Here is a 19,542-nt window from a genome sequence, read left to right as displayed (position 1 = left end):
CAGTACATAGACGGTAAATCACAATCATCGTCCTTGGTAGAGAGACCAAAAGAGGATAGCACAGATTTATGGTTTTCCACAATCTCTTCTTTGGAGAGAGTGGTAGCAGTATAGGTCTTATCACTGCTATTATTTTCTACGACTACCTCTGATAATAAACATTGGATATAAAACGTTTTGCAGACAAAAACAATGTTGTTTTGGGCTAGTAGACCATGTTTTTGCTACATCGGGGTCTTTGAAAACTGATGTAGCCTTGGCACTCATTGACCTACTTAAAACTTTCATTCGTTTCAAAATTAAAGACCTCACGGCCTTTAACCACTCTGACAGAGAATCAATGTCTTCTTTATCGTTTTATCCATTTTCTTGCATAGTTCTCGACGGCATCCATAAGAACTTTAAAGTTATAATTCCAATTTATGGAGCGTGGTTCACGGTACTTGGGACCTTTAGAAAGGATATTACGTAGAGATTCGTTTTCGATAGTGGTTAAATCTCCCGTAACGACGTGGCCAGAAGGATCATATTTGAATGGAGAGCTTTTGCAAGAACAGTCAGGTGGTTTAGCCTTGAAGTCCTCAATCTCGAGGTTCTGCAATAGCCTTTTATAATTGAAAATGTTGGATGCAATGGGTGAAGTATAGGAATATGAAATAATTGGTGTGGATTTGTCTTTGAAATATGGGGGAATTTTGTTGGTAACGTTTTTGTGATGGAGGATGTTAGCCAAATTAATTGCATCTATACCTTTGTTGACAAACGGTAGTGGAAGAAATGATCGTTTTTCTTCATCTTGACTTTTCACACAAACTGGTTTAAAGAGTCTGTGGAAACCAATATGCAAAATGATGGCAACAAGTCTGTATAATGATGAGGTGGGGTCAGAAACAGGAGTGTCAAGACTTGTTTTGTAAAGGGGGTGTAGTAGAGTGAGAGGTATAGAATAAAGTTTGGTTCTAATGTGATGAAGTCCAAGAGGTTTTTGTATGAAAGGAAGGAGACCATCTATGGAGACATCATGTAACTTAGGTGACGTATAGTGGCGATGGCCATGACTCCTTTCCCGTCTTGGATTTTTGTCAAATAAATTCATCACATTCATGCTATTGTTATATTGGCTCGAAAGGTTTCCTATACTCATGAGACAATTGCCCAAATTAAAAACATACAAATAAATAACAAAAAGGCACAATCTATCTCGTTGACATGATTAAACACACACTTCAAATCACTTCATAAAGGAAGCACTTACATGAACCAGCCGCTCATAAAAAAGTTAAATGACTAGTACAAAATTAATAAATCTAATACTTCAGAATACCAGAGCAATATTTGTTGTAACAGCAGACTACATTGGCTACAGTATTTATTATCACTCCATGATTAACATACTCAGGTTTTTTACATTTGCAAAGATTTTTTAAAAACCATCCTTTAGGGTTTGATATGGACAGGGTTGTCTTTCAATAAATCATACAGAGTGCAAAAAAGGGTTGGGATAGGTGGCATGAAAACAAGTTGAAAAAAAAACGGAAATCACTGTAGTGCCCCTAACTGCATCAGTGTATTTACAGAACCATTCAGCAGCATGTTTTTCTTCTGCTAGCAGTCTAGTGTATTGAAAAATGGAAAGAATCCCAAGAAAGCCATTTAAGGAAGTAGACCTGGGGTAAGGGACATAACTCATAAATCAGTGATATGTTTGCATCATATTAAATTTCACTAAAGTATTTCAAGCTTTCATTTGAAACAGAATGAAATCAGTCCAAGTTATTTTGATGCTTTGATGAGATTGATGTATAATGCTGAATATAAATGTTCCAATGATTTGTAAGAGTTGTGTCCCTTTTCCTAGGTCTACCTCCTTAAGCACAATGGATAGGGACAGTTTAAGAAACACATGTACAGTACTTAATCTTTTTATTTAAACAGATAACAGAAACAAAACTTTTTTTTCAAAATATCACAGCCATTTTGATATTTTGAAAATTTATAAAAAAGATAGAAAAAATAAATGAATTCTAAAAACATTCTGAACTTTATAAAACTGTTTATAAATGCATTTATGTAAAAAGAATCAGTTGCACAATCCTGAGAAATACCTAACAGTATATTACATATCTAACAAAACATATGGTGTTAAGATAAAAAAAAAATTAGCTATTTTAAAAATCTTGGCACAAGTTTCAAATGTAAGTATAATTTCATTTGATTCTTTTAAATACTAGGGATTTTAACATTCTGAACCATCCTTTAGGGTTTGATATGGACAGGGTTGTCTTTCAATAAATCATACAGAGTGCAAAAAAGGAAAAACAATGGAAGGAATATAATTAAGCTCACATAAAAAATCTTACTTAAACAATAAGAAAACAGTAGCACTATATTAACAGTAAAATTAAGATAAGGTAGAAAAACCCATGAGACAATTGCCCAAATTAAAAACATACAAATAAATAACAAAAAGGCACAATGTATCTCATTGACATGATTAAACTCACACTTCAAATCATTTCATAAAGGAAGCACTTACATGAACCAGCCGCACATAAAAAAGTTAAATAACTAGTACAAAATCAATAAATCTAATACTTCAGAATACCAGAGCAATATTTATTGTAACAGCAGACTGCATTGGCTACAGTATTTATTATCACTCCATGATTAACATACTCAGGTTTTTTACATTTGCAAAGACTTTTAAATAATTTTTTTTAATTGCAATTTTGAAAGATTTACCAAACAGGTGCATAACTGAAAGTTAACTGAAACTGAAATAACTGTATTGCATATAACGATTTCATGCCATAAATCTAATTAAACATTACAAAATCATAAAACAGTTCAGTTTACTCTTAAGAGACTGTCCATGTAAAAAATCAGGCAGATCCTATAATATTGGTGGCATAGGGTAGATGTTATACCATTGAATTGTATGTCAAATGGTAAACATATTTTTTTAAAGATTAGAGTCAAATTAGACAGTTTTTCTCTTTTTCAGGGAATTTCAGTTCTTACTATGTATTTTATTTCTCTTTAAATGTAGTTAATCAAAAACCAACATTCCACTTTGAGAAAGGATGCATTTGTGATATGAAATAGATTTTTTTTAAATTTAAAATTTTTTTAAAAACAAAATTAGTCATGTGCCACCCACTACCTGGTTTTTGCCTGGATGCTCTGCTAAATACAAAAAAAAGGACAAACTAGAAAAAAAACACATTAAAATCTGTATCAAAAAAATTTCTATCACATATGTGGTTTTGGACGGCCTGATAAAATGCATAAAGAAGCAAAGCATAAATACAATTTCATTTCCATGCAGATATAGTCAATGTCTACTTTGCTGAAAAAAGCAAAGAATCGTCAAAATTTGGAAGAAACCATAACATGCAGTATATTTAAGTAAAAACCATTATTTAGAATTGTGTAGTTTTTCCACCAAATTAAGTTTGGGAAAAATTGTATTCACGTTTTTTTTTTTTTTTGACTCTATTTTTTTTTTTTTCAAATACTATATTATTTCATTCCAAAAACTTACTAACCCCAAAATCCAGATCTATCCCTACAATATGCTCAATTCCTACACAAACTGTGGCTAGCAAGAGATCAACAAAATAACAAATGTGTTAAGTATATATGTATAAATATGTAAGCAATTAAAAATATCACTTTGGGCCACGATAAAAATAACTCTTGAGAACTATGCCCATACAAGTTGAGGAAAGAGGAGACTGCTGGAAAAGACTACAATAATCCTGATTTAATATATATATATATCACAGTCACAAACCTGATTTGCCAACAAATAATACAAGGGTGTGCATACAAAACAATTGTGAGAAACAAAAAAAAGAAAAAAGAACCATTTCTAAAAGACACAATGAAGATATCATTACTCAAATTATACAAAAAGGAGGTAATCATTATGTAAAAAGACAAAAAAAGAGACAAAATCATTACTCAAGTTATACAATACAGAAAAATCCTCCTGAAAAATACAAAAAAAGGTAAAATCATTACTGAAATTAAACAATGAAGAATGTACCATTTTAAAAATAGGTAGGAAATCAGAAGAATTAGCACTAATGCATACTGAGTTAAGGTAACTTAAACTTTCCTGTCTTTAGACCAGTAAGCCCACTAACAGATACAGCTTTAATGGTGACAAAAACATCCATTCCACTCTCAGCCTTTACTGATTTAGGAATACCAAATGTAATACTTGTCTGGTTTGTGTATTGCCACTGGATAATATTGACACCACTGCTGTATGTGCCAGCTGACACTTCATAGTATAGGGGGAATACTGCTGTAAATAATCTGTCCCAAGATACAACCACTTGGTCAGAGCTGTATGATAAAGCAAGATCTTTGGATGCTGAAAGATAAAACAAACATATCTTATAAATATTATAAAAAAAAATACTGTAATCAATTTAAAGAAGTAAAATGGAAAGTGAACACATATTCAGACTGACAGACAGACCGACAGACATACAGACAGACAGACAAACACTTGCATCAGCTTAATGAAGTAGTACACTCCTTGAGATGTTTAGGTTTCCTGCATGCACGACACTTCAACACATGATAAGCTTACCTAATGCATGATAAACGAACGCTCACAACATGCCTTTAAAGGAACACCTGTATCATGCATTTAAATGAATGCTCCCATCAGGCATTAAAAGAAGGCTTATATTGTACATTTAAACGCATGTAAACACCTTAAGGAGTGAAACAGAGATATTTGGAGAGACAGATGGACATAAAAACACCTACCATCAACAACTGGAGCTGAAGTAGTAACAGTGATATTTGTTTCTACATCTGTTGACTTAAGGAACAATTTATTCATAGCTCGTACAGAAATATCATGAACCTGGTCGCTGAGAGACATTTTTGTGAAGTGAGTGTAGAGGATTTCCTGGTTGTCAGGGAAGAACATTGTCTCACTCCTGTCGTTAGGGAACTTAACCTACAATGAAAAACAAAAATTGTATAATTCATCAGGAATACACATTTTATTACATGATCTTATTACAGAAACCTATAAATAATAAGAATTGTAATTTATTTTTTATCTTAAACATTGTCTGTTGAAAATATTCAAAACTAAACACCTATTAGTATTTAGTTTGCTAAATATGGGTACATAGTTAGCAGAATTTTCTATTTGTATTTTTAAGTGTATAAATAATTAAGATTATTACATTTATGCATTTATAACAGGTTTTTATATGCAATATTATTAATTTTATGTACCTGATATGTCTCTATACCAATATGATCAGCAAAACCTGACCACTTGACTCTCATGTTATCAGTAACACCCTGATACGAGTTCACTGTGTTGTATTCTGTAGCTGAAAGAGAAACTACCTCCACTTGAACATTGGCAGTAGATGGTGGTGTACTGGATATCTTGACTCCATCAGTTGACTTGGAGAATGAGAGTCCACCATTATTCTCACAGACCAGAGTGGTATATACAGTATAACCTTCCAGGAGACTGTAGTCATAGTCCTTGTATGCTGAGTTAGTTGTGACCTCAGTGTAAGGTAGAAGTTCCGTGGTTCCTGGTGTGTATCCTGCAAAATTTAATAACAAGTCATAAAAGATAGTTCATATTCATTACATTGCAAAGGCTTCCAGTTCATCAAACCCCTGTATTGTGAAATTGAGCCATAAATTCCTTGCCATAAACCATGCATTATGCAGAAATATCATAAGGTGTTGAAAAGGAAAATGCTGTAATGATAGGATAAAACAGAGGTTTTAAGTCTTATTATAAAATCTATTCTCATCATTTACATTTAATTTTTTTTCTTGGTTCAGCATTAGAAAAATCTTGTATTATTCTTATATCTTGTTTGATTAATAAGTATAATGTCAACATGGAGCACTTCCCTTGTAATTCTGAAACAACTTACCTATAGCCCATTTACAAAATTTGATGCCAGACTCTAAGTCTTCTACAGCCCAGTTAGCCACAACTTCATTAAAGATCCAGGCATCTTCATCTCCACCTGAAATATATCATTTAAATATAATTGCATGCTATGTAAATCAAAGTCTGTTTTTTTTTCACATAAAAACATGTTTTTGACACTTTGACCAGCTGAAACCTGATGAAAAATCAAAAGTCAATTTTGCATATCATAGAAAAATAAATCTTAGCATGAAATACAAAACCTCATGCATTGATGCAATCATTTCGTACGTAATTGACATATGTAAATGAACAATGAAAAAAAGCATTAATTTTGTACGTAATTGACATATGTAAATGAACAATGAAAAAAAGCATTGATCAAATACTATTTAATAGAAGTTAAAAAAAAATAATTATGCAAAAAAATTACAATGTTACGTCTGAACATAAATAAATTATGCATTATTGTAAGTATTCAACATATTGACAAAAAATACTGAAATGTGTCAGCAGTTGGATATTCAAATACGTTAAAAAAAAATGGCTTAACATGAAACTCATGTTTCATTTGCATAGGCCAACTTTAAAAAATTAATAGGTTCTTGGGACCTCTCTTTCATTTCTTATGAAATAACCAAAACTTCATTTAAAAAGTATAAAAAAGGATACTTTTTTATCCATTTCTCCACTTATCTGACTAAATCCGATAATTTCTTAGACCTGGTCATAACGAATCTCAACAAATTTGTCCAATTTTGATGAAGTCTTGACTCAGTCACAACTGATGTCTTGACTCAGTCACAACTGAAGTCTTATGCCTCATCCCAGACTCAGTCTATGTTGTCTAGTCACAATTCTACATCAAATGTATAGGGATTGATTTAACTGATTGATTGACTGATTATGTTTTAACATCTTTAGACAAGAAAGACTGATAAATTGAACAGACCCTGCTTTGTACTACTTGTACATGAAGTTGGACACTCTGAAATGGATCTCTGTTGTGCTAGCTCGCTGAGGCAACAGCCCCAGGTGGGCATGCCATCCAAATCAGACACATTTTTCTGACTAAGCCAACCAGTCATCGCTCAATCAAGTTAAATACTGAAGACAAGTAGTGACTATTAAATTTAAAGTCTATGGTTGCAGGGATTGGACCACCAACCTCCTGCACTCCAAGACAAGCATGCTACCATGTCACAACCAGGAGCAGTGTTTGATATAAATGGAAGATTAATATATGAAAATGTCATGCAGAATGAGAAAGAAGTTATTTTTATGTCTTCTTAAAATACAAATTTACCAGTAAAATCTTATTTGGCCTTTTACATATAATTTTATGCAGCACTCTTTATACCAGACCAATGCATTCTGCTAGCCAACAATGATTTACAGATTTCTCGCAGGTATACAATTTACAAACTTGAAAAAGTCTCATCTACAAGGTAGGAATCGGAGTACAAAATGTATTTCTCCATATCAGTGATTTTTACAAGAAATGTCACGAGAAACAAGAAATAAACTTTAAGTGGCCTAAAAGTAACCTATACATACCTCTTCCATCATTAATAAATTTGATATCTGGAGGAGTGAGATCCACCAATATAGGATCAGAGTATGATATCCCCCTCAGACCTGCAGCACTGGTTGCTATAGCAGTCACATAAATAAATGTATTATGCACCAGAGTCACATTGTTATTAAAGGCAAAGTTCGCTAATCCTACACTTCTGAAGGGCTGTATCTGTGTTCCACCTGAACTGTATCCTGTATTATAAACATAGATTAAAATGTTAAACCTTACACAGAGCTACAGTTAAATAATAAACAAAGGTGGAAAGTTATGTAGATCAAACTAAGAAAAATTACACAGATTTTTAGTTCATACTGAATCACAAAGAAAAAAATCATTATAGATTCTGATGCATTTTATGCATCCTAAAGACTAAAATGATACTCACCTATAGCCCAGGAATAATCTATGATTGATGAATCTGGCTCGGTAAAACTCCATGAACCATGAATAGAACTCCACTCATGTAAATAAACCACATGGCCAAGGACATGCCCAGTGGCAACATCTCTGGTAAAGTTCACTTCCTGTACAGAAAGGTTATCTAATAACAGGCCTGTTGTAGAACCAGCACTGCCTATGGTGATATTCACCCCATCTTGATCAGGTCGAATGTAGAATGTATGAGCATGCCAGGATACCTCTTCCCTACCATTTTGTACCCCATGACCATCAAATCTATAGCTTTTAGTGTAGATAAGAAAAATAATCTTTTCCCCATCTCCCATCTGCACAAAACCCTCCTTGTTGGCAGATGTTGCATCTGGAATTGGCAAATGACTGGAGTAGAATGTTACTCTATATAAATGTCCTGCTTTAACATTGTCTAACTCCTGGTGAATACTTCCCCTGATAAATAAGAATGATTGGCCTTCTCTAGCCAAATTGACATCAGAGGTCACAACAGCCATGCACGTCGAAGGGTCAGATAACCATGACGAGGGATGATAACTAGTGGTAACAGAACAAATGTCAATGTCACTGACGTTTCTCCAGTGGATATTATCCCCCCCAGTCACCTCAAAGGATCCATTTGAGACCATATTTTCCATGGTGTGTATGAATTTCTCAGACATTGGAGGAGTTTGGTCAACAGTGACACCATCAGATACAACAATTGTAGATCTCTTACCAGCATTGTCTATAGCATAAACTTTGTGGTAGACCTTTGTCCCTGAAATAAGGAATTCAGCCACTATATGTTTTTATTTTTAAAATTTTGAGTATTTGTTTACTGTTTTTGGTTTCCTCCTTTCTATTTTTCTATTAAAGCTAATTTATATTCTATAAAAATAATTATTAATAAAAATTGACAAAATCAAAATTGAGCAACATCACAAGTGATATCAATATTGGCATCTACTGGCCATGAAGATTTGACTCCAGAACTTCAAAAAAGCCTTAATGATTTTTGAAACAAATCACAAAATAAGAAAGGAATACACAAAATTATTTATTACCAGTATTATTACTTTGAACTCCCTCACAATTTTTTTGAAAGAGTATAAATATTGAATGCAATACCTTGAGAAATATCTGATGACACATTAGATGAAGCTGATACATGCAGTCCAACATTTTTCCATGGTAAAATACTACATTCTGACTTCTCTGGTCTTCTATTGTCTGTAAATGTTGTAGTACCAACGCACCAGAAGAAAAACTCTATACCAGACTCGGTATCAGTAAAGCCATGCCAGTGTGCAGCTACTGCATTGGATATGTTGGTAAACTCTAAATCTTTCAATCCTGGAAGAATGCAAAGAAAAGGTGAAATAAAGACTTTCAGTACCTTATTCTATCTACACATATATATACATGTATTAAGTATCTATCTCTATAAGAATCAGGCAGGGGTGAGGCAGGGTATGAAGTAGCCCACCACTTAACAGTGTAATTGAAATACATGTATTAGTACCATTAGATTGGCAGATTCTAGAAATAAAGGCAATTCTTTCCATATAATTTAGGTGAAGAGTTAAAATTGCTTAAATATGCACTGCCAAGAAACATTTCAAGTGTAGATTACTCTGTTAAATAATTTTCAATTATATCAAGTGAAGCAGAGAGCAAACTCTTGGAATAAAATAATATTGTCAAATCAGTGAATTTTTGCATGAATATTTCAGATTTTTCCATTTTGCCTCATGCTTACAGAATTTGTACCTAATCCTGTAGAACATGTGTATAGTGTGGTAGCAAAGAGTAACCAAGGGAACCAAGATTCCAGCGGAAATCAAAAGAATGTAATCCAGGGACACTGACCAGACATGGAAAACAGACATACAAACAAAGAACATAACGGTTAGGATAAGCATCCTCTGCTTTTCTATAAACACCAGCCAAGTTGCTCATAAAATGTCAAGTTCGGGGTACAAAAAAGAAGAAAGGAAAACTTTGACACGAACAAATCAGTTTTCATGGTGCAGACGTATACACTGTCACAACCCACGAGTTCATGATGACAATTGTAAATTTTCCAAGGGTAAAAATGTTCATGTTGTCTGTGAATGGATCAACTTTATATTCCATATAACTTGTTAATTTTCAAATTAGATGTCAAATGATAAAGCAGGAGTTGCTCTTGTCAGAAATAAACAAAATATAAAATGATACAGGATGCCTACTCATACTTATAACTTTATCCATGAAAGATAAAAAAATAACTTAACAGAATTACATACCTAATCCATCATGAACAATACCAGGATTTGGATAGGTGGAATCTATAACAAAACCATCTGATGTGGCTGTAGTGTGGGCTCCAGCATAGTTATAGGCTATCACATTAGTATAGTGTATGACTCCAGGGGTAAGTTTGATACCAGACATGTTATAGCTAGTTACAGATCCTCCTAAGTCTTCGGTCACAGGCAATATATCATAACCTAGAAATAAAAAAAAAACATTTCAAAAAGCAAATTGTTTACATCTATGGAGGCCTGGATTCTTGGATAATGCTTTATAATTATTGGGGAAAATTTTAATGTTTTTTTAGATAATTTTTCATACATGGTGTAATAATATGATACATCAAATTTAATACAGTCATTGGTGCTAAAGCTATGCCTTTTTTCTGCAGCAAGGCTGGCGATACAAACATAAAATAATCAATATCTAGAAGTTGTGCTTATAAGGTTTAAACAAATGAAGCCTTAAATATGATTTTCTCCTGCATCAATAGCTACATACAATTCTAAAATTGTTATAAAATATCTAACTCCATTTGTCAGTTTAGAAGGAGTTTTGCTTACATGATATATGGACAGATGAATGGAGGGATGGATGTATATAGACAGGGTAATTCTTATTTAAACCCCATAACTATGTTCGCGGGATGGGGCATTACCTCCAGGTGAAGTACTAAGGTATATGCTGTATTTTTCTATAGTTTCGTCAGCCTGCAGGAACTTTCCATGCCAACTGTAGGTGATAGGACGTCCTATCTGCATGTAGTCTATATCCTTCACAAATGTGCCTCTAACTATTTCTGTTACCTGTTAAATATAATCACAGTGGCAACTGATGTAAATTATAATTCTCTGTAAAAGTCAGGCAGGGAAAAATCTGACCAGAGAAAACTCACTGTTCAGGTTGTTTAGTTTTTGTACTGTGGAAGAATTTTAAATATTGGATATACATATTCTCAATTTTGCATATCAATTTTCATATTTCACAATAAGTAAGATTTTTCATAAAAGAAAACATGCTACAAATTCAAAAAGCACAAAAGTTTGTAGAAATCCATTAATAAAAGTTTGGAAAAATGGTTAATATAATTAATCAAGTACACTCCATACAAAAAGTTAAAGAGAGGACACTTCTGTGAAAAAACACTACCTGAGTTTTCTAACATTCACTTTTAAATTCCCAATATCAGCAGAGTAGAAGAAATAAGATGGGGTTAAATTGTAGGTCTAAAAGTAGGCAAATTACTATAAGGTAAAAAATTTTAAAAAAAAAAATGAAATGGTATTTAAAAAAAGGTTTATCCCAAATAATTCAACAGAATATCATACTCAATTTTGACACCCAAATTTAAAAAACAAATACATGTATCTTCTTGAATTTTGTTTCTGAACTCTCCCAAAGATATAAAATTCTGTATCCACTGTGAGTACAAATATGATTCAAACCTACCGCTCTTCCTCTGACGGTGGCCAATACTGGTGCCTGTCCCATAACAACTATACCATTAGATTTAAATACAGCATATTGGTTTGGAGAGTACCAGATCCTAACGAACACAGCATATGATATGGTGTTCTCAAGATGGAAACCTAAAATAAATAGATTTTCTCCTGTAATTTACTGTAGGCATATACTTAATAAATTTCATAAGAACATTACAATAATTAGAGAGACCCTGTTTTTACAATCCAAATCCAATGAATTTGATAAATGAATTAACAACCAAAAGACAGGTGTTTCACTATGCATAAGACCATAAGACAACCAGTGCTGCAGTCTTGATGAAGACGCAGTGACTAAGACTCTTTAGTGTATGACTTGTCTAAATCTGGAAATCTGTAACAACTTCTCACACTCAAGGAGATGTTGTTGATCATCACTTACAGGTGACAAAAATCACAATAATCAGTGTATTATCATAAAAAATGATCCAAATGACAACTTGGATAATCATATTTCAAGTTTAATAATATTACACTGTCTGTTCTTCAGGAGGTAGACCTAAGGTAAGGGACAAAACTCTTGAAATCAGTGATATGTGTATCATATTCAATTTCAATGAAGCCTATCAAGATTCATGTGATACAGAATGAAATCAATCCAGGTTACTTTGATGCTTCCATGAGACTGATATAAATGTTGAATACAAACAATGATTTAAAAGAGTTGTGTCCCTTACCTTATGTCTACCTCCTACTGTAAAGCTCAAGTTTATCAACAAAGATGATGTCTCTTTCTTACCCAATAATGAATTCAGAATTAGTTCCATGCATAATAATTGCAATTTTGTGGTTTTGAGTTATGAAATATCAAGTAAACTCCATTTTCATGACTTAGGTTTAATTGCACAAACAGCCCTTTTTGCAATAATAATTTTTGCAATGAATACATCAAGGTAAATTCAAAATTCACAGAAAGTCAAACAAAATCTAACCTGGTTTAGCAGCGAAGATACAATCCATCAATCTTCCAGAATCCTGCCATACCTTTTCTTCAGCAGAGTTATATATACCTGATGGATAACTCAACTTATTATATCCAACACTCCACTCAAACCTATGTAAAACAAAAGATTGATGAGAAATAGTGCAAATAAAAACTACCGAAAATAAAGTTGCACATGTCATCATGCTAGGTTCACCACACTCTTCTCACATAGTGAGAAATAGGATATCCTACAATACAGGAAGTTGATTTTAAAAAATCAAAATTGCTTATAACATATGTCTAGCCTATATCAAGTCACTGCAGTCCTTTCCTAATCAAAATTCTCAATGACTAGCCTGAATAATAGAGGACTGAAGAGGACTCAACTAACCCAAAACAAGAAATGTGCACATCATTTCACTAGCATGAAAAAAATTTGTACTAGCCCTGGTTTCGGGCTAGTGGCTAAAGGCGAGCACCGGGACCACATACTACATTTAAAATCAATCCATCCTCTGGTAGTTGAAATATTTGTGATGAAAATTGTTTCTATGCTCTTTCTGTAAAGTGAAAAATGTCTAAGGGCTACAAAACAGCAACCATTTTTTTCCCTTACAAATCCATGGTCTAACAATAGCTACCACTACAAAATCCTCCCAAAGGGGTGATAATTGATGACTTGCCATAAAGGTTTGAGGCCCTGTACTTGAGAGACAATCCATTGTCCTCTGAGGACATTGTCTGAAGCTGTCACAGCTTGATCTTTGTCATTATAGCCATTAGTATCCCTCACCAGCAACAAGTTATTGTTATTATCTGAAAGTAATTTTTTTTAATTACTTCAAATATATACTAAATAGTTAAGTTTTTAATATATTTAATTGTTTTTCATGTTTTTTTATTAATAAAGTGGGTATTTAGGAACGTTAAGTGAATAATTTTTTAGCCTCAATGATTTTTGTTTTTCTGAATAAAATTCTTGCTAACTTGTGTCCAAAATGTCCTTTTTATTTTCACTTAACTTTTGCAGTCTTAAACTGTAATGGGGAAACTTGTCATTAATTTAAAGCTGATTAAGAAAAAGACCAATTGAAATTATATCGTACGTTTTCAATATTAACTGTCTCTTGCTAACAGTGAAATAAAGTGAAGATTAGAGAGCCACAGAACTTTACAATTATATTGTAAGCTAGAAAATTATTTGACAAAATTTTACCTACAAAAATAGTGTTTTTCTAAATTAATGTCAATATTTAATCACTTTTAACATATGTTTGCTTCAAAGGGGGTGTGGCGTCCTGTTGTAACCCCCTCTCAATCTACTTACTGGCAGATATATCAGAGCAAGCCCCGAGATTAGGGTTGATAGGGCATTTCTGATCCTGTGGGGCACAAACACAATGTCCATCACATGACATGGAATCACAACGTCTTATTAGTTGTAATGGTCCACCAGGGACTTTGGTGAAGGCAGAGTGGATCAAGGCACTTCTAACACCAGCCTTTAATGACAGAATTAGATCATAAAATTATCTCCATAGAAAAATGGTTTTTTTTCTTTCTCCTCTGTATATTAGACTGTGGATTACAAATACCAAAGTAGAATTTAAAACATTGCAAATCACATTTGAAAGTTTTACCTTTTGGATACATGTCCATTGAAAAGATGTTTTGATGTTTTAAAGCTGAACTTACATTTACATTTGTATTTCTGTGGAAGTAATTTCTGGAAAACTTGTGAAAAAAAAAACACCATGAAAAAAGCATGAATAAAATAACTTTCAATGATGGTGACATCTTAGCTGTCTTTATTTACCGTATTGACAGCCCAGACAGATATATAAAGAGTGTCATAACTAGTCAGAGTTTCTGTTTTAACACTGAACAGTTGAACTTTGCCTTCATCTCCATGGTCGGTATGTGTATCTGTATGTTCATATTTTTCATCTGTATCCTGTAATAATGAACACAGTCACAATTTGTCTTCAATCTACAAATGTCTTAGAGAGTCCAATCTTAATACAATTATAGTTCTGACATACTTTAAAACTCAAACGTTTGAAAAATCTAAAATAATTGTTTGTGTTACAACTATTAATTGTGTTCAGCTGCAGTAGATGTTTTTATACAATTCTAATGAAAAAAATAGAAGATAAGGGAGCAGATTGTGATGGTTAAATAAGGAGATGGTATGACAGTAAAATAAAAATAGTAAAAATGTCTTCTTTCTTATTTTTGTTTAGAAGGAAATCTATAAAAAGGGGAGGAAGAAAATCACATTCAATGAATACTTGTAAGAAAACTGGTTGCTGGGAAAGTATGTGTATCTCCCAGTGATAAAACATTTTTTCAACTAACAAATATAATGTACCTGGTTTAAATCATTGTTGAGATAAGTTGATCCAACAGCAACCTTATAATGATCAATCCCAGAATGTAGATCACTGAAACCCAGCCATGCTAGATGTACAGCCTGTCGGGACCAGACCATCCAACCCTCAGAATGTCTCAGTAATTCTGGATCAGCAGCATGGTCTGTCTTAATAGCAAACATTCCTAAAAACCAAATACAAATTTTTATTGTCATTTGCATTTCAATATGAATGGTTAACAGCTGGGATATTGAAAACAATTTTGGAAGTTACATGTATTACCAAACTGTGTGTGGTATGATGCTGATTGTGAAACCTATCCACATTAAAAAGGATGAATAAGGAGACTGCATTTTCTACTTCCCTCATTTAAAACTCCAACTTTCTTCCTATTTATTCAAACTTCTCTACCTATATTCAGAACTAAATATGCTATATACTTTAATGGCCAACCATACTTTGAACATGGTATCATTTTAGCATGGGCATTTTGGAGATTTTCACAATCTATAAAGTGTAATTTGCAGTCTAATTTAGTAGAAACTATGACAAAATCATTAAGGTAAACACCTCCGAATATTGTAAAAAAGCCCCTCTCCCAGCAAAAAAAAAAAAAAAAAAAAAATATGGCCATTTTACCTTTACCTTTCGCCTCTTAATTGCCACTACCTAATCCCCCTCTTTCACAGGTTTCAATCCCAAATTTACCTCTTGATGGTGGTGAGCTGTCAACAAACATTCCCTGTGAGGTACTCATCACACAAATTTCAGCACTGTTACAGGATATCAGTGTAACATAGTAAGTAACTCCATCATGTAGATCTAGTCCAGTAAATACGTAGGATCTGGCTATACCATTCACCTTAATGAAAAGAAAGGTTTGCTATTACATGTACTATTACAGAAGTTTCCATCACAATATCAAGGACATTTTTTATTCAAAGTAGGACTAAATACATGTATAACTTAAAGTTTTGATGACTAGATTGAGATGTTTTATCATTGTAATACTATTTGCATGATAGGGCGAGAGTTAAAAGTACCATACATTAAAGACAGTGCCTATATTGTACCACAATAATAACATATCGAACTTTAGTAGCTATGTAATGTATGCAGAAGCCTATCTTCAGAAAGAATGCTAAAACATATATAAATTTTAATCTATGGTTGCTAAAAAGCAATTTAAGAAAACTTAAAGATACAAGTACATGTAATACCGTGAACAAAGCATATATATAGCATTCCATTTATTAATAACTTCACATTGGATAAACAAAGATGAAAAATTTTTTATTTTTTTTTTCATTTCATTGAAACACTAATATTTTTTTTAAACCACAAAAAAAAATATCCATGGTTATGTTTGTTTAATGGAATCCACAAAAAAATTACATATAAAAATTAATATTTGTTTACAGTAATGGTCTTTACCTGTTGTGAGGACAGCATGAATTCTCCGCCAATATGAGATTTTATAGACAGGTACTGCCTCTTTATATAGGAGTCAGTGTCCTCAGAAACCCATTCTACTTTCATGGAAGTTCTATAGATCTGTTTTAATCCATTTATACCAAAGTCTGTGGAGAATGTTGGTACTTTGCTGATAACAGGAGGGGATGTGTCAATTAGGAAACCGTTAGAGGAGGACTCAGAATGAAGACCTGAAAAACAAATATTAGTACAAATACAGTCCTTGAACCGATCCATGCAACGATTTGACGGATTGATGACTGTTGTCCGATTGATCGCTGACCAATGACCGGTGACCGATATGATCACATTTTTGTTATGTAAAATGACGTTAAATCTGTTTGAAATACAAGAAATGTAAAATGTAAAAAAAAGTACAATTTGATGTTTAAATGTATTACTTTACATAAATTTGTGTAAACTTGACAAAGAAAACAACAAAAACCATAAAATTCAATGACCAGTCTGTGGTCACATGATGTGATCACCGGTTTAATGGATTGGTTTGATGGATCGATGACTGACAGGAAACTGATCGGTGATTGATGATCTATCGCAATTTTTGTAGCAAAGATTGGTTCTGGTACTGTATATATTAACTCATAATAGAATAACTGTGTTAATCATTTCAACATTTTATTCAAAACATTTTTTTTTAAAAAGAAAACTTGAGCAATTCTTATACACTATATACTGTATATATATATATAGTGGTATCTAAAATGTGTATATGGACCTCTAGAAAAGATCTCCTGTCCACAGCTGTTGGTCATTAACATGTCTTTATGACATTGTTTTAATTCTTAGTTTTATTTTGAAGAAAAATGTGGCATCATTTTGTTTGTGGATTTTTATTTTTAATGAGGGGCCCTCTCGGAGCATACTTAAAGGTGTTTTTACACATATGAAGTTTGTTGAAGACATTTTGGAGATTTCTGAAAGTACTTACTATAAGTATTTACTACTATTAAGGTTCCTAATACTAATACAAAAATATGTATGCTGGGTTCCTAATACAAAAATATGTATGCTGGGTTCCTAATACAAAAATGTGTATGCTGGGTTCCTAATACAAAAATATGTATGCTGGTGCATAAATTTACACTATTTCGCCATATCCATTCTCTTTTTCTATTGTCAGGTTTTAAAATACTTTCAACACCATAATGATGCCCAATAAATTATAAAATAAAAAATACTTTTACTTTTACTTTGACAAGGTAAAAACTAAATTCAGGTAAAATTCTTGTCTGCATTCACTGGAAGTATGTTTACAATATAATACATTAATTTAACAAAAAGAAGTTTCACATTGATTCATATGAACACATAACCGGATCTGAGTAAATCATGATTATATGTGGCTATTCAAATTTGTAATCATGAAGCCAGTTGCTCATCTGATTAGTGTTATTTGGAATATGGTCAACTACATAAATGGACAGTCAGACAATGATGGTAAGGCCATGGTAAAACCTTTCTATCCTTCAATCAAAGAGGAAACAAGTTAACATGTTGACAAAAATCTATACATATATATATGAAACAATTCAAGCAACCATCATAATGTCCTTTTTTTGTCCCAGCCCTCTTTCATGCAATAAATGCAAAAAATAAAAAATAACATATATTACTACCATGGAAACAAACATTATTACTCATTTTCAAGATTTTATCCAGTGAACAAAACAGATAAAAAAGTTATGCACCACTTACCAGCTTTATTGTAAGCCCTAACTGTAACAAAAATTCTCTTCCCCTGTGGCAGTGACAGTGATGTGTTGTAGAATGATGCTGTTTCAGTCAGGTGAAGTTCAGTTTGAGGAACAAGATCACTGCCTCCTTTACTGGTCCCTGCCATCCACACATAATGACTGAGGCCTGATTGGGGGTCATCAAATCCATACCATTTAGCTGATATGTACGACCTTTCAAAAATGTAATTATGGTGAAAATTTTGTACAGTACCTGAACAGATCTGTGCAACTAAAATTGTGATAGGTCATCGATCACCAATCAGTAATGGATCCATCAAACCAATTCATTAATCCGTTGATGGCATCACATGACCACATAGCAGTCAATTCATTTTACGGAATCAGTTTTGTTTGTCAAATTTTACACTTAAGAATTGGCAATAATAAAAATTTTGTTTATTGAAAAATAACATAAATTTTCCATGTGCATATTGTTTATTGCGTGAAGTAAAATTAAGTAGCACTCCAGCTAAGGATCATGCAAAATGTGATTCATGGGTAAAAAGCCTACATATTTTTATTTTTGATATTTTGTTTGAAATGTCATAGTAAACAGAAATTAACATGTGGTTTTTCATACAACCCATGCTCTCAGGAGATAAAAATTATATAGAATGCACTGTATATTTCAAAATTAAGGGAGATATCTCTGCAAATGGTGCTCAAATACAATAGAATCTACTGGATTTTCAATGTGGATTATCTCCCAAGAACAGGCAGATTTGAATGAATAATTACACATTTCATAGTATAGACCCATAAAACAACTTAATTACAAAAATGAAAATATGTAGCCTTTTCTGTAGTGTATCACATTTTTCATATTTTGCATGATTCTTACAAAGAAAGCTACTTAAAGTATTGAATGAAATTATATGAAAACTACCAAGCTACTTTTAAATACATTTCATAATTTCTACAAAAATGTAATGAACCTGAGAACAAAAGCGAAATTTAATTTCAGACGAAAATACTAAACCTACGTGATAGACTGGTACTCTGTGTCATAGAAACCAGTTCCATCTTGTACTGAACCTGCCACTGGTGCACTGTTGTCTATAATGACTCCATCAGATACAACTGTTGTACACATACCAGCTGTGTTACAGGCAGTTACTGCTGCGTAGTAAGTCAAACCAGTACCCAAATGGATGTTGTTAAGTGTGAATTCTAAAACAAAACAAAAGTATACATGATGTAATTTAAAGAAGAAATATGTTAGCAATGACTCATTAATGATAGCCTTGCTCTCCATTGTAATATAAAGTAAATTAATGTTTTTTCGGCAAACAGGAAGTAGATATAGGA

The 19,542-nt window shown here is 32.7% G+C and overlaps 1 protein-coding gene across 5 annotated transcripts in view; it reads right to left on the bottom strand.

The window, feature by feature from the left end:
• Positions 1–1,906: 1,906 nt before the first annotated feature.
• LOC148610031 (uncharacterized) overlaps positions 1,907–19,542 on the bottom strand; it is a 75,601-nt gene continuing 57,965 nt past the window's right edge. For all 5 annotated transcript variants that reach the window (XM_088541926.1, XM_088541931.1, XM_088541928.1 and 2 more), the window contains 19 exons: positions 19,218–19,404; positions 18,194–18,405; positions 16,439–16,668; positions 15,713–15,866; positions 15,004–15,188; positions 14,449–14,586; positions 13,960–14,134; positions 13,316–13,448; positions 12,640–12,761; positions 11,655–11,794; positions 10,864–11,011; positions 10,199–10,402; positions 9,039–9,263; positions 7,903–8,688; positions 7,496–7,708; positions 5,940–6,035; positions 5,272–5,597; positions 4,789–4,984; positions 1,907–4,384 (listed from right to left, as the gene is read on the bottom strand). In XM_088541926.1, the coding sequence (XP_088398052.1) occupies positions 4,104–4,384; positions 4,789–4,984; positions 5,272–5,597; positions 5,940–6,035; positions 7,496–7,708; positions 7,903–8,688; positions 9,039–9,263; positions 10,199–10,402; positions 10,864–11,011; positions 11,655–11,794; positions 12,640–12,761; positions 13,316–13,448; positions 13,960–14,134; positions 14,449–14,586; positions 15,004–15,188; positions 15,713–15,866; positions 16,439–16,668; positions 18,194–18,405; positions 19,218–19,404 (4,151 nt within the window). In that variant the 3' untranslated portion in view covers positions 1,907–4,103. The remainder of the gene's footprint in view (positions 4,385–4,788; positions 4,985–5,271; positions 5,598–5,939; positions 6,036–7,495; positions 7,709–7,902; positions 8,689–9,038; positions 9,264–10,198; positions 10,403–10,863; positions 11,012–11,654; positions 11,795–12,639; positions 12,762–13,315; positions 13,449–13,959; positions 14,135–14,448; positions 14,587–15,003; positions 15,189–15,712; positions 15,867–16,438; positions 16,669–18,193; positions 18,406–19,217; positions 19,405–19,542) is intronic.

Source organism: Perna viridis, chromosome 8 (genome assembly GCF_037379345.1).
Source record: "Perna viridis isolate PV_CMFRI_1.1 ecotype Kerala chromosome 8, ASM3737934v1, whole genome shotgun sequence".
NCBI classification, from domain to species: Eukaryota; Metazoa; Mollusca; class Bivalvia; order Mytilida; family Mytilidae; genus Perna; species Perna viridis.
The sequence above is the reverse complement of the archived record's forward strand: the minus strand, read 5'-3'. Positions and strand labels throughout refer to the sequence as shown.